The sequence below is a fragment of the Myotis nattereri genome (genome assembly GCF_964212035.1).
Source record: "Myotis nattereri genome assembly, chromosome: 17".
Lineage (NCBI taxonomy): Eukaryota > Metazoa > Chordata > Mammalia > Chiroptera > Vespertilionidae > Myotis > Myotis nattereri.
In genome coordinates, this window is record NC_138092.1 from 18,426,463 (window position 1) to 18,440,147 (window position 13,685).

The 13,685-nt window shown below is 36.8% G+C and overlaps 1 protein-coding gene across 1 annotated transcript in view; it reads left to right on the top strand.

Annotated features, from left to right (window-relative positions):
• The window catches only part of PKHD1L1 (PKHD1 like 1), a 126,087-nt gene that overhangs the window by 62,843 nt on the left and 49,559 nt on the right, over nt 1-13,685 (top strand). The window contains exons 39-47 of the mRNA XM_081111550.1: nt 889-1,137; nt 1,817-1,966; nt 4,271-4,445; nt 5,349-5,505; nt 5,913-6,069; nt 7,542-7,621; nt 8,160-8,289; nt 9,281-9,410; nt 10,777-11,018. Of these exons, the coding sequence (XP_080967676.1) occupies nt 889-1,137; nt 1,817-1,966; nt 4,271-4,445; nt 5,349-5,505; nt 5,913-6,069; nt 7,542-7,621; nt 8,160-8,289; nt 9,281-9,410; nt 10,777-11,018 (1,470 nt within the window). The remainder of the gene's footprint in view (nt 1-888; nt 1,138-1,816; nt 1,967-4,270; nt 4,446-5,348; nt 5,506-5,912; nt 6,070-7,541; nt 7,622-8,159; nt 8,290-9,280; nt 9,411-10,776; nt 11,019-13,685) is intronic.

The following is a 13,685-nucleotide window of genomic DNA, read 5'->3' on the forward strand; positions in this document are numbered from 1 at the left end:
AGAGAGAGAGAAACATCAATGATGAGAGAGAATCATTGATTAGCTGCCTCCTGCACGCCCCCTACTGGGGATCGAGCCCACAGTGAGGTTTGTGCCTTTGACCAGAATCAAGCCTGGATCCCTTCAGTCCGCAGGCTGACACTCTTATCCACTGAGCCACACTGGCTAGGGCTATTATTATTAGTGGTCTTTAAAATGACAATATATATTTCAGTGATCTTTACTATGGTCAATTATATGGTTATTTTTACTATTACTATTTTAATTAAAATCAAACTACTGCTTGGTGATTCTGCATTGTAACAAGTTATGTTACTTAATATCTACTCACTTAATACTTAGGTATGTAGGTCATCTGGATGACCTATGAAAAATTCCACGTGTTTAATGTCTTCGATGCATTTTTGTCGAAAGGAGGGGGAAGGGAACAGAGGGATTGAAGCACTTTGTTCTGTGTACATTTATTCAAGGGATCAGCCTTCATCTACAAGTCTTTAAATTAATTTACCATTTATCCTCAAAGAATTTCTAATAGCTGGAAAGTATCAAAAATGAAAACAAAATATACCCCCACCCTCTCCTGCTTAGACATTCATACTTCCTAACTCTAGATCTATCTTCTCTTGTCCTTTCTTCTCCACTAGCCTGAATTCATAACTTACAACTCAGTAGAATGGACAGAAGGGGCTGGAAAATAATGAAGGTTGTCATAGCTTATAGTTAATATCCCACAAACTGTAATGTATAAGACACAGATGTTTTGTTGATATTTATATCCATTTTTAAATACTGGATATTATTTTTCTTTATGGAAGTAAATAGATATATTTTAAATAGATGTGTATTACAATTTAGATTTATTTATATTGTTTGCTTTTCTTCTTAAAGGTCCACCAGGAACCAAAATTCAGATCACTGGATCAAATTTTGGTATTGATATCTTGGAAATTTCGGTGGTTATAAATCATACTCAGTGTAATGTAACCATGGCCAATGACAGTGTATTGCAATGCATCGTTGGCGATCATGCTGGTGGCACGTTTCCTGTTACGATGCATCATGAGACAAAAGGCTCTGCCGTGTCCACGCTTGTATTTGAGTACCCACTTACCATTCACAACATTCAGCCACGCCAAGGTAGTCATGAGTGTGCGAAACCTACACATATTTTATATTATTTCAGTAAATGCCTTATTTAGGGGGACAAACACTCTTCAAAAATGTGTAGTTCTTTTAACACATTAAAAATATATTTGTTTATGCATAAAATAAATAAGCATGCAAAGGCATCAGTCATTTCAAAATATCAGTTTAATGCCTATATTTCTCCTAGTGCTATATAACTTATGTAAAAGTTAACCCTAATTAAAATGGCCAGGTTACATGTGGAAATTTCTTTTAAAATCATATTTAGATATCACTGGCCTGTAAATATTTACATAAATATTCTATTTAAAAACTATTTTAGTTCAAAAACCTTATGAAAGTATAAACAGTGTGTTCTTAATTAAAATAGTAATTTTACGTGCATGTGTTTATTGCTCTGAAATTCTTTGTGACATCTCTTTTAAAAAGATTTTCGTCTTCAGTAGTTTAAATAAATGACCAGATGTGACATTTACTCAGTGAAGATTTAAAACATGTCAATAGAAACAGATTCTATTGCATTAACAGACTATATTATAAATATAATTTCACATATGAAAATCTTTAATATCAGTTCTATTTCAGATGTTAAACTAAGGTTAAGTATATACATAAAATAGAAGAGGTTTTCTTTCACCGGCTTTGTTTTTCCCTGTTTTGTCTTCACAAGGGAGCTTTGGTGGTGGTCAGACGATGACTGTGACAGGCACCGGGTTTAATCCACAAAATTCCAAAATATTCGTGTGTGGCTCAGAATGTGCAGTCGATAGGCTTAAATCTGATGACACAACATTGTTATGTAAAATTCCACCTAATAATGGTAAGTTGTCAGAAAAAAAGAATGGCAGTCTTTGAGAAATGCTTAATTTTATAAAGATCAGAGACTGGGTTTCTTTTTTCTCCAAGTTTTTGTGTCTTTGGGGCAATTGAATCATCTTTATAACTGTCCTGATTTTAAGCAATTTCTTCAGAATTTTCTTGACATTTATGTGTGTCAAGATTCATATCATTTGGGTTAATTGAATTGTTCATCATAAATTGCAGTATTTCAGTTTATCGCCTAAACTGAGGGCTCTTGGTTTGATAAGCTTGCCAAATGGAGAAGACATGTTTGGTTCCCACTGGAGTACTAGATTTCCCTTGAAGATGAGACAGTGTAATGGCTATGAGTGTGAACTCTTGCTCTGCGTTGCCAAGGGGCAAACCCGAGCTGTGTCTTTGGGCAAGTTATTCAGCCTCACGCTGCCTCAGTTTCTTCGTCTGTAAAGTGAGACCAACACATTAGCTTACTTTATAGGATTATTGTGAGGTTTAATAAGTTAATGTATGTAAAGTGGACAGATTGATACTAGAAACATGTTCTGTACTTTGCTAATATGACTCTTTCTTAAAACTTTAGTTAGCAGTTAAGAACTGGACTCCGAGGAGCCCCCAACATCTCAGTTTGCCACTTACTGTGTTACCTTAGCTAAGTAACTCCACTCCTCTCTGCTTCCGTTTGTTCATCAATTAAATGGAGATATTATTAACCCCAATTCAATGGGTTATTGTAAAGTTTAAACACCCTGTATTTTACATACACAACAATTTTAAATTATCTAACAAAATGTAAGAGGAACCAAAGGAAGTATTCTAGAATAAAGTATATGTTTTATGTGCTAACATTTTTTAAACATTAACAAAATTTGATGAAGCTTTTCGAAACATTTTGGTATCTTTCTCTGAATTCTTAAACAAAGAATATTGAAGACAATGTAACATTTTGGTGACTGGGCTTATTTATCATTTCAACATCAGAGTTTGTATCCTGAATTTTTTTAATGCAACGCTGTCGAGATTTAGCAAGGTCTTGAGAATGCTTGTCTTAACACAAGCTCTTCTTACGTTTTTGGATTGAGTTTCTGTAGTTTTTCTGTCTCTCACCTTGCTTTCAGCTGTCTCTCCTTGCTGTTGTCAGAGTGCCTGCCCTTAGCAGTTCTTCCTTCCTGCTCTGATTGGCCACGTTGGCTCCTCTAGGACTGGAACACTAAACAGGCAGGTTTGTAGAGCCGTCCCCAATGAGCGGCTTCCATGGAGGGCCTGACGGCTTTTCCCTTTGCTAATGTGTGTGAACCTCGGGATGTTTTTGGCAATTGCTGTAGATATTGATTACTTCACACATAGCCTGTGAGAGTGATTTAGGGAAAAGGAAGATGCTATTGAAAATGTTTGATCCAGAATGGCTATCATCAGTAAATCCAAAGTGTTGGCAAGGATGTGGAAAAAATGGGAACCCTTGTGCACTGTTGGTAGGAATGCAGAATGGTACAGCCACCCTGGAAAACAGTATGATGGTTTCTGAAAAATTAGAAATGAAAATGCCTTATGACCCAGTGATTATACTTCTGGGTATATATCTGAAGAAACCCAAGACATTCATTAGAAAGAATACGTGCACACCTATGTTTCATTGTAGTGTTGTTTACAATAGCCAATGTGCTATTGCAACCAATGTGCCTATCAATAGACAAGTGGATTAAAAAAACCCCACAGTGGTGCCTATATACAATGGAATATTACTTGGCCATAAAAAAGACTGAAACCTTAACATTTGTAACAGCATGGATGGACCTGGAATACATTATGCAAAGTGAGATAAGCCAGACAATAAAAGACAAATACCATATGGTGTCATTTATATGTGGAACCTAAAGAACAAAATAAATGAACAAACAAAATTAAAGCAGACACATAGATACAGAAAACAGACTGATGGTCACCAGAGGGGTGGTCGGGTACAAGGTGGGTGAAACAGGTGAAGGAATTAATAAGTACAAATTGGTAGTTGCAGAATAGTCACAGAAATGCAAAGTGCAGCACAATAAATATAGTCAATAACATCGTACTAACTATGTTTGGTGCTGGGTGAGCACTGGAAACATCAGGGGAACACTTCCTAAAGTATGTGATTATCTAACCACTATGCTGTACACCTGAAACGAATACAAAATAATATTGAATGTAAACTGTAGTTGAAAAATACTTTTTAAATTTTAAAAATAATAAAAAGAAAATGTTTGGGGTTTTGATAAATGAATAGGGCCTGAAGGCAGAATTTGTATTCAATTCCATTCTCTTCTCATAGGCAGGGGACCTGAGCAAGCCTGTGAAGTGAGTGTGGTCAATGGGAAGGATTTGTCACGGTCCACAACTCCTTTCACGTACACCATGTCACTGACTCCGCTCATCACCAAAATAGCTCCCGAGAGAGGCAGTACAGCAGGGGGCACCAGACTTACAGTCATGGGATCAGGCTTCAGGTACTGTCTTCACTGCACCAACATCAACGCCTGTTTCCAGACTCAAGCCACCCTGCCTGCTTCCTCATAGGCCAGGGCAGTGCTTAAATACAGTCAAGTAATGTGTTCCCATCGGCTCAAGAGTCATGCTTGAGACACATCATGGTCCTAAAAGCTAACATTTACTGAGTACTTCATCTGTGCCAGGCACCTTCTACCCTACTGAAACTTCCTGCCTTGTTAGATATTTTATCCCCTCTGTGGTTGAGACTAAGATTACAAAGGTTAAATAACTTGCCCCAAACCCTACTAACGTCACAAGTATAAATCACCTTCTTGCACTTTCCCTAGTACCTCGTGTCCAACCATGATCAGCTTCCATGAAACATGACTTCATGCATCAATACCTTTTCATTGTAACAGGCCAGATTCCCTTTTCCTAAAAGATAGTCATCATTAGCATAAATGTATGTACTGCTTCATCATTTAAGTGAATAAGGCTGACTTCAAAATGCCAGCTCCTTCAGATCACAAAATGCAATTTTACATGGAGATGAAGTTTGAAGTCTGTGAATGTGGTGAAAATGTCACATAGACAAAATGATCCCTGAACATCTCTAACAAGGCGCCTGCTTAGAGGCCCACGTAGAATCTCTCAATAACTTGAACCCAGGCAGTTTTTTCTCCAGCACTAGAATACCTTCTAGGTTGTACAGTTATATTTCCTCACCTTTTTGGTGTGTGTTTATCCTTTTTTTCTGAAAAAATATTTTGAAGTCTTACTACTGAAAAATGTTTCAATCTGTACTTTGATGGATCATAGGGTGAGATCATTAGTTTCGCAATAATGCGTATGTGACCTAGAAATTTGAAAAAAAAAAAATCAATATTTTATGTCGTCCCCCCCCCGCTTTTTCTTTACAGTGAAAATACGCAGGATGTTCGCGTCACCATAGCTGAAACCAAATGTGATGTTGAGTATTCCAATGAGACATGTATCATCTGCATGACGAATGCCCACACTCCTTCAGGGTGGGCTCCCGTGCGCGTCACCGTGGGAAGCATGGGGATGGCCAAACGGGTAAGAATGCCGCTGGGTGTTGTAACCACCGTGATAGGAAAACTAGCCTCTGGGACATGAGGTGATTGGCAATGAGCTTTTTACTTTGTTAATGTCTCCAAAACAGAACTGAGCTATGGCTATCATATGGTTATGTGTTTTTGGTTTTGGTTTTTTGCTTATTACTAAAATTTTATTATTTCCGATTTTTTTATTATTTAATTTAATTATGGGGTAATCAGTAATGATTTTTTTTACTTTATTATTACTGTGAAATCAACCAATAGGCAACTATAAAATACTTAAAGCAGGTTATACTTATTATTAATGAAAATGTTTATCATTTGCAGTTTGTTCCTTTTTCAGAAGTGGTATGAAGAATTCTGATAAAACCTCCACGTTGATGAGACTCTCGTGTTCCGTTGCAGGAGATGGCTGACTTCCTGTATGTCGATGCTTGGTCCTCCAACTGCTCGTGGGGAGGAGAGCCACCCCCGGAGGAAGGGTCGCTGGTCGTCATTCCGAAAGGACAGACAGTGTTGCTGGATCAAAACACCCCTATTCTGAAAATGTTGCTTATTCAGGGTAAATTTCTGAAAATTGCAGTATTTCTGTAGTTAATTGAACCAAAACTCATTATTATAAACATCCATAGTCATATCATGTTTTTATGGGGAGTGTAGTACCGAGTTCTTTAAATTGAGTACCACAGTCCACTTGTGGTATGGAACTATTTAGTGTATTGCAACCAGAATGTTTTGATGAGATACAATAGAAAATATCAGAATATATTGCATTCATATGAGTAAGCATCTTTTAAAGCTGTTATTTTAAGAAACTTTTGTTCAGTAACTGTGTGTGTGCGCGCGCGCGCGTGTGCACACGTGTGCATGCCTGTACCCTTGCAGTGGAGCACAACAGTCAGAGGTATTTCCCATTTAGAAAAACACTGGTTTTGTGGGTCCCAGAGGTTTGAAAACCATAGAAACTTATATTAAATGACCCCCGGACTCCCCTTGGGTGCCAGGTTGTGATTCTTACCTACACCTTTGAACCTGCTTTGTTACCTGGAGTTCTCTCTGCTTCTTGGTATTCTGTTTTAGCTACGAAAAAGTAAATAGCCAGAACTGTTACAATTGCATGTAAAAGAAGCAATCGTCATCTGCAAGAGTAAAATGCTCTGGGCTTTAGTGTATACATTTTGCCATGTGGTTTTAGCTGATCAAAGACCTTTGTGGCCTTAGCCCATTTGGCTCAGTGGATAGAGTGTCGGCCTGCGGACTGAAGGGTCCTGGGTTCAATTTCACTCAAGAGCACGAACCTTGGTTGCAGGCACGATCCCCTGCTCTGGTCAGGGTATGCAGAAGGCAACCAATTGATATGTCTCTCTCACATCGATGTTTCTCTCTCTCTCTCTCTCTCTCTCTCTCTCTCCCACCCCCTTCCACTCTCGAAAAATCAATGGAAAAATAACGTTGAGTGAGGATTAATAACAAAGACCTTTGTTATTTTGTTTTAATTTTAACTTCTGGGATAGCAGCAGTGCTTTAGTTGTCTGAACTTATTAGCTGTTGAACCCTTGGACAAGTTTTCTGTCCACAAATTTATATTAGTTCTATAAAAAATGTATTGTGGTACTATCTTTAGTAGCGCTATTCATTATATACATGTTACTAGTGCAAATTAGTGGATAAAAGTTCAGTTAACTTGGCATTATAATAGTTTCTATAAAAAATGCTTTTCTTTCACTTTAATTATTTTAATTCTTAATGGATATTTTGTGGCCCTATATTTGTAGAACTAGAATTCCTGCGGCTGACTATTTAATAGCATTTAAAATAACCAATGGTCAAGAGAAAAATCTGCCCTGGGATTTGATTTTCTACCACTTCCTGAGTCTTGTCGAAGTTTTATATTTTATATTGCCAAAGAGTGGCAGTGAAGTGACATGCAGAGTGAGAGCAAATAAGAATAAGAAATTAAAATTTAATATATAATTGAATAAATAGCTTTTAATATTAATTTCCTAATATATTTCAAAATTATATAACTCCTAGGTGGAACTCTAATATTTGATGAAGCTGACATTGAACTCCAGGCAGAAAATATTCTAATTACAGATGGAGGCATTCTTCAGGTATATGAGAAAACCTGAGATCTGTTCATTGGTAACCTCTCTCCCTTTATTTTATTTTATTTTATTGTTTAAAGTATTACAAATAGTAGTACATATGTCTCCTTTTTTTTCTCATTGACCTTCCACATGATCTCCCTTTCTTTTTAAAAACACGGTGTGTAAATAGACAGTTATACCAAACTCTCACAAGTTTACCTTTGTATAGGTCTCTGTTGTTTGTATAAAATCCTTTTTCTGGGAGAAAAGTTTCCCAGAGTGTTCTTGTGCTTTTAATGAGAAGATAACAGCATATTACAATAGAGCAGAATTTAAAATAGAGCCAATAAAACAATTAGCTCTGAGATATGACTAAAGTCAGTCAGCATACTTTCCAAAGGTCTGGCATCGTGCATTTGGCCGACTGGAAAATTTAAAGTTTATCTTTTGAAAGAAAGATACTGACAACGGAATAATAAATTCTTAAAAGAAAACAGAAACGGAAAATATTGCTCTTGCCTGATTGGAATTGTGGATATGATGCCTGTGAAATGCCTTGCAGATTGGGACGGAAGCATCCCCCTTTCAACACAAGGCGGTCATCACCTTGCACGGGCACCTGCGGTCTCCTGAGCTCCCTGTGTATGGGGCCAAGACGCTGGCGGTGCGCGAGGGAGTCCTGGATCTGCATGGTAAGGGCCTGCAGGGCTCACAGAATTGGTTGAGGAGACTCGCTAGGAACCCAAGTAATGGTCCTGATAACTTTCTTTCGGTGAAAACTTGCCAGGCTTCTCCTGTCTTTACACATTCCCTCTTTGCTTCCTTTTATCTTTTCCTTTGCTTATCCAGGGCCAGGCCAGCCCTGCATAGGATCAAGACTGACAACCAAGGCCGCCCTTGGGAAACCGTTTTGGGCCTTTTCTACATCCTTTCCACATGTTCCCTTAACACATTTTGCCTAATTTAGCACTCACCACAGTTCATTCTGATTGCTTATGGCCTCTTCTTGAAATATAACACTACATTTAAAATTGTACTTTTGCATAACTGTATTCTGGAAAATTATGAACAAATAACAATGATTGTTATCATGTTTGAGGTAGTAGGTCAACCTATTTAAAGGAAGCATGATGCATTATTTCTGTATTGAAGTATTTTATATTGCAATAATCTGTCTTTTTTATACATTTAGGATATATGAACATGATACCCCACTATGATCATAAATGCCCTGCATTGTGTTTTGCATATATATATATATATATATATATATATATATGGAATTTTCAGAAATTCATACATTTCATTTGTGCCTAGATTATCAATTTAAGCAATTTCTGTCAACAGTGACAAAGATAACAGGCCTCTGCCTGGTTAATCAATAGTGTCATACCACATTTATATTGCATTCATATAAAGAAGATGCTTCTAAATGGAATAGATTGGTGCAGAAGGATGTTTCTTAAATTATGAACCCATACATGTGTAATAAACCTGATTGTTACTTGTATAAAGCAAGAATTCTACATATTTCTTTTGTGAGAAAGGTATGAAATGCTAAAGTTAAAAAAAAAAAAACTTTCCTCAAGTCGATTCAATCCAGGAAAAGATTAAAATGCAAAAAGCTCTCAATAACCAAGAAAACACCTTTTTAGAAATATTTGGTTTGTATGTTGGTCCCAGGTCTTCCTGTCCCCGTGGTCTGGACCCGTTTGGCTCATACTGCACAGGCAGGGGAAAGGACTCTGATTTTACAAGAAGCAGTAACATGGAAACCAGGAGATAAGATTGTGGTTGCAAGCACAGGACACAGGTATGATGTCCTCAGGTCCTGATCATTTAGATTTGTAAACAGAGGTTGTTTTTTTTTTAACTACATACAAGAGGGATGATTCAGAAGGTCTACAACTATTTCATTTAAATTTGAAACCTCTAATAAAGAAACATGAACAGTCAAATATGTATTTGCCAGATGTCAACATTGTGTTGATCATGAGTGTTGTTTTCATTCATTGATTGAATTTACAATAAGAAAAGTTATTAACTTGAACCTATAAGATAAATATATACAGTGAGCATTCACTTAATGTAGACGATAGCTTCTGTGGCTTTAAGCAAAACAATGTACAAGGAAATAGAATTTTACCATAGGCTAATTGATATAAACAAGAGATAAGTTCCTATGACATCTTATCATAGCAAAATGACATTGAGTGAAATGATGTTAATGAGGACCTGCTGTACTAATAAAATATTTTGGTTGATTTTTATGGTTAGGCTCCCATGTAAGATTTTGTTTGAGAAAAAGCATTCTGCTATTATAAGTCATTTGAAAACTTCTGACTTAGAGCTTTAGCCAAATACATTAATGCATGCAAAAATGTAAATGACTGTTTGTGGTCACTAAAGAATAGGGTTGAAAGCAGTCAGTGAACTCTTTGTTATCTTTAGTCTCAGCAGTGGTTCCCATGGACCAAACTTTTTAGGAATGATTGAATAAAGGGAAAGAAATCATTATAGAATGAGTGATAACTATCATGACCTTTTAGATGTCTGACATTTTATAACTGAAACTGTTTATGACCCTCAGTTTCTGTTTAATTATATATTTTAGCCAATAAGACATAACAGGAAGAAAACTAATATTGCTAACTACATTATACCAGAACACTGATTGGGGAGGGAGCCAGGAGGAGCTTTATTTTTGCTTCATTTTTCAAATTGTGGGTAATGGCAAAATTGGATATCAGGGAACAAATAGTAATTTCTGATAAGAATCAGCTAAATTATGCTAAGGTCGTGACTCAATTTAGAATTAAAATTTAAGATGGCATTTGTAGTTTGCCATTTCATTGGTAAATCCTATTTGAGAGTTTATAAAGCAACTGGTTAAGAATACTACTTCAAAGTCAGTCTGTTGACTCTGACTCCCACCAATACCATTTGTTAGGCTTGTGGCCATATTATTTTGCTTCTCTGGGCTTCAGTAAAATTGTATTGCTGTAAATTTATTTAGTTGCCCTAAGAAAATGAAATGCCATCTTCAAATTTCAGAATATTGAATGACAAAAATATTTTCTGATTCACAGATAAAGTGTTCTAAATAGCATAAAATACACCAAAACTATGTTATGTTGATTTACATTAATTTTGAAATTTTTTTGTTAAAATTTTTATAGACACAGTCAAAGAGAGAATGAAGAAAGGACCATCGAATTTGTGTCTGCTGATGGCATAAGCATAACGCTGACTCACCCGCTGAATTACACACACTTAGGAATCACTGTCCCCCTTCCTGATGGAACTCTGTTTGAAGCAAGGGCAGAAGTTGGAATTCTTACAAGAAATATTTTAATAAGAGGATCTGATAATGTGGAGTGGCATCACAAAATTCCAGCATGTCCTGATGGATTTGACACAGGTAATTTTAGTAAATTTTAAGTGTGACCATTTAAAATGTTTTTAGATATTGCAAAAATATTCCCAGGAGGTAAAATCACCTCCAGTTAAGAACTCCTGGACTAAGTTATGCTCTAGCTCAGTGATTTAAAATGAGAAAGGGTTATTTCTCACTGATACTATATATGTCCAATATGGGTCAACAGGGGCGCTCTGCTTATGGCAATTATTCCAGGTTCTAGGCTGATGAAAACTCCATCTCAACCTGGACTTTGGGAATCTCTGAGACAGCACACAAGATGGCTGGATCAACTAATTACTTTGGTCCTAAAGTGACAGGTGTCTTCTCTACTCAGGTGCCATTAGTCAGACTGATTATGAAATGCTTAACTTTGCACTTCAGTCACTAGTACACAAAGAGAACTGGCTGTGATGTTTAAGGTTCTCACATAAGAGAACCTTAATGAGATTTACCACAGCATGTGGCACAATGTATTTTACAAGTCTAATATTTTATGTAATCACCAATACCATCGCAATCCTATAAGCAGTTGAGTAGTAACAGATACAGCCTTTTCTTCAATGAGAAGTATAAGTAAGGCAAAACTCACTGGATTCAATGTCAAAAGACTTGCATTCTAATTGTAATTGCCAACCAAGAAAAAGTTCAGGCTGCAATGAAGAAAAACACACAAAACATTTACTTGAGCAAAAGGATTGCCATCAGGGAGACACTTCCAGATAGCAACCCAAAAGGTGTTCTGAGAACAAAGAAAGGCAGGATTTAGAAAGACAAAAACCACACAATGTAATTCTTTCAGGCAAATGAAGGATTGCTAGCTAGGTTAAGGGATTGGTTAGTTCCAACATGCAAACGGAGGGGGTTGGAAAAGAAAAGGTGCAAGGAGAAGGTGAAGTCCACATGTGTCTACACAGCAGTTGTTCCAGGATGTTTATGGCTCAGCCTTGAGCTGAGTTTGGCCACAGGGTTATCAAGTTAATAGCAGCTCTGAGAACTGAAGCACAAGATGTGCAAGGCCACATACCCACTTCCTTAATAGCCTCCTGACCATACTAAGTGACTCTCTTGGCAATGCTTATTCCATTCTACTTTTTTATTCTCAGTCATCAGTTCATCTGCATCAAGTCTCAAATGTCCATTAAACCTAGTTTCAACCTGTTTAAAATAAGAATACTTCCTGTTCTGCTTACTACAGTAATAAGAATTAAGAGAGATAATGCATATATAGTGCTATACAACTATAAGGTTGTATTAACCCTTTGCGGTCCAACTTTATTTTTGGAATTCAAACAGTCTGGTCCAAATTAATTGATGGGTTGAATGTTGAACTTTTTAATGTTCTTATTTTAAAGTTTAAACCACAAATTCACTGGTTATATTATTATGTTCAATCAAAGAGTTTATTCTTTAAAACATTTCATAGTGTGGTATCTTTTGAAACTGGTCTGTCGAGTCAGCCTCGACATTGGACCAAAAAGGGTTAATTATGTTAGTCCCCAAATTTGGGGGGAAAGTTTTGGAGATAAGACAAAATACCTTTATCAGTATTCATTCAACCATTCAAATATTTATTTAGTATCTTTGAAAAATACAATTTTAAGTGTTGGGGTTTGGCCAGTGCTGCAGGCTGTGAAAGAATTCACAACTAAAAGAAGAGATGCAGAGAGGAAGTTCATTTACTTTCCATGAAGGGAAAGGGCCAAGTATTCAGGGCAGTGAACAAAAAGCGGCTTCCATTTTTAAAGAGTAAAACAGCCCAAGTGCCCATCAGTAGATGAATAGATAGAAAAAGCTATGGTACATTTACACCATGGAATACTAGGCATCAGTAAAAAAAAAGGATCTCTTACCCTTTGAGACAGCATGGAGGGACCTGGAGAGTATTATGCTAAGCGAAATAAGCCAGTCAGAGAAAGACAAGTGTCACATGATCTCACTCATATGTGGAATGTAATGAACAAAATAAACTGATAAACAAAATAGATCCAGAGACATAGAAGCTTGGAACAAATTGTTGAATCTTGGAATGCAGGGGTGGGTGGGTGGGTAGAAAGAGATCAACCAAAGAACTTGTATGCATATATGCATAACCCATGGACCCATGGACACACAAAAAAAAAAATTAAAGAAAAAGAGTAATGGCTGCTGTAGATAGATGACAAATAAGGGAGGAGTATTTGGGGCTGAAGTTGAGCAGATACCAGAAGGTTGCCTTGAAAAATTATAATTTGTTTGTTTTCCAGGAGACCGTCTGGCAAGTGTCTTAGGGTGGTATCTTATCAGTATTTTTCCCAAGTCTGTAAAATAATGCTTAGAGAAAAAGTTATAGAGAGTTAAAAAGAGGCTTGTTTGAAGGGGAGGGGAAAGGGAACTTTCTACTAACTAGAGACTCCTTGCTGTGAATTATCTCTGAGTTCTGAAACAGCAAGGAGGAGGAGGAATGCAAAAATGTAGCCTTGAGAGTAGCTTATCTTGTCTTGAGTTTGAATAGAGGGGCTCTTTGATCAGAGGAGCTAACAATCTAAAGGTTTAATTACCAAGTGCTTCTCATAAAATGTGGATGGCCGTAGCAAAGGGGGAAAAAAGTCTTTTTCCTGTCTTTACAGTATGTATTTTAAGGGATGCAAAGGTAAATGAGACAAGGTATAAGGTACTTACCTTTCTTAC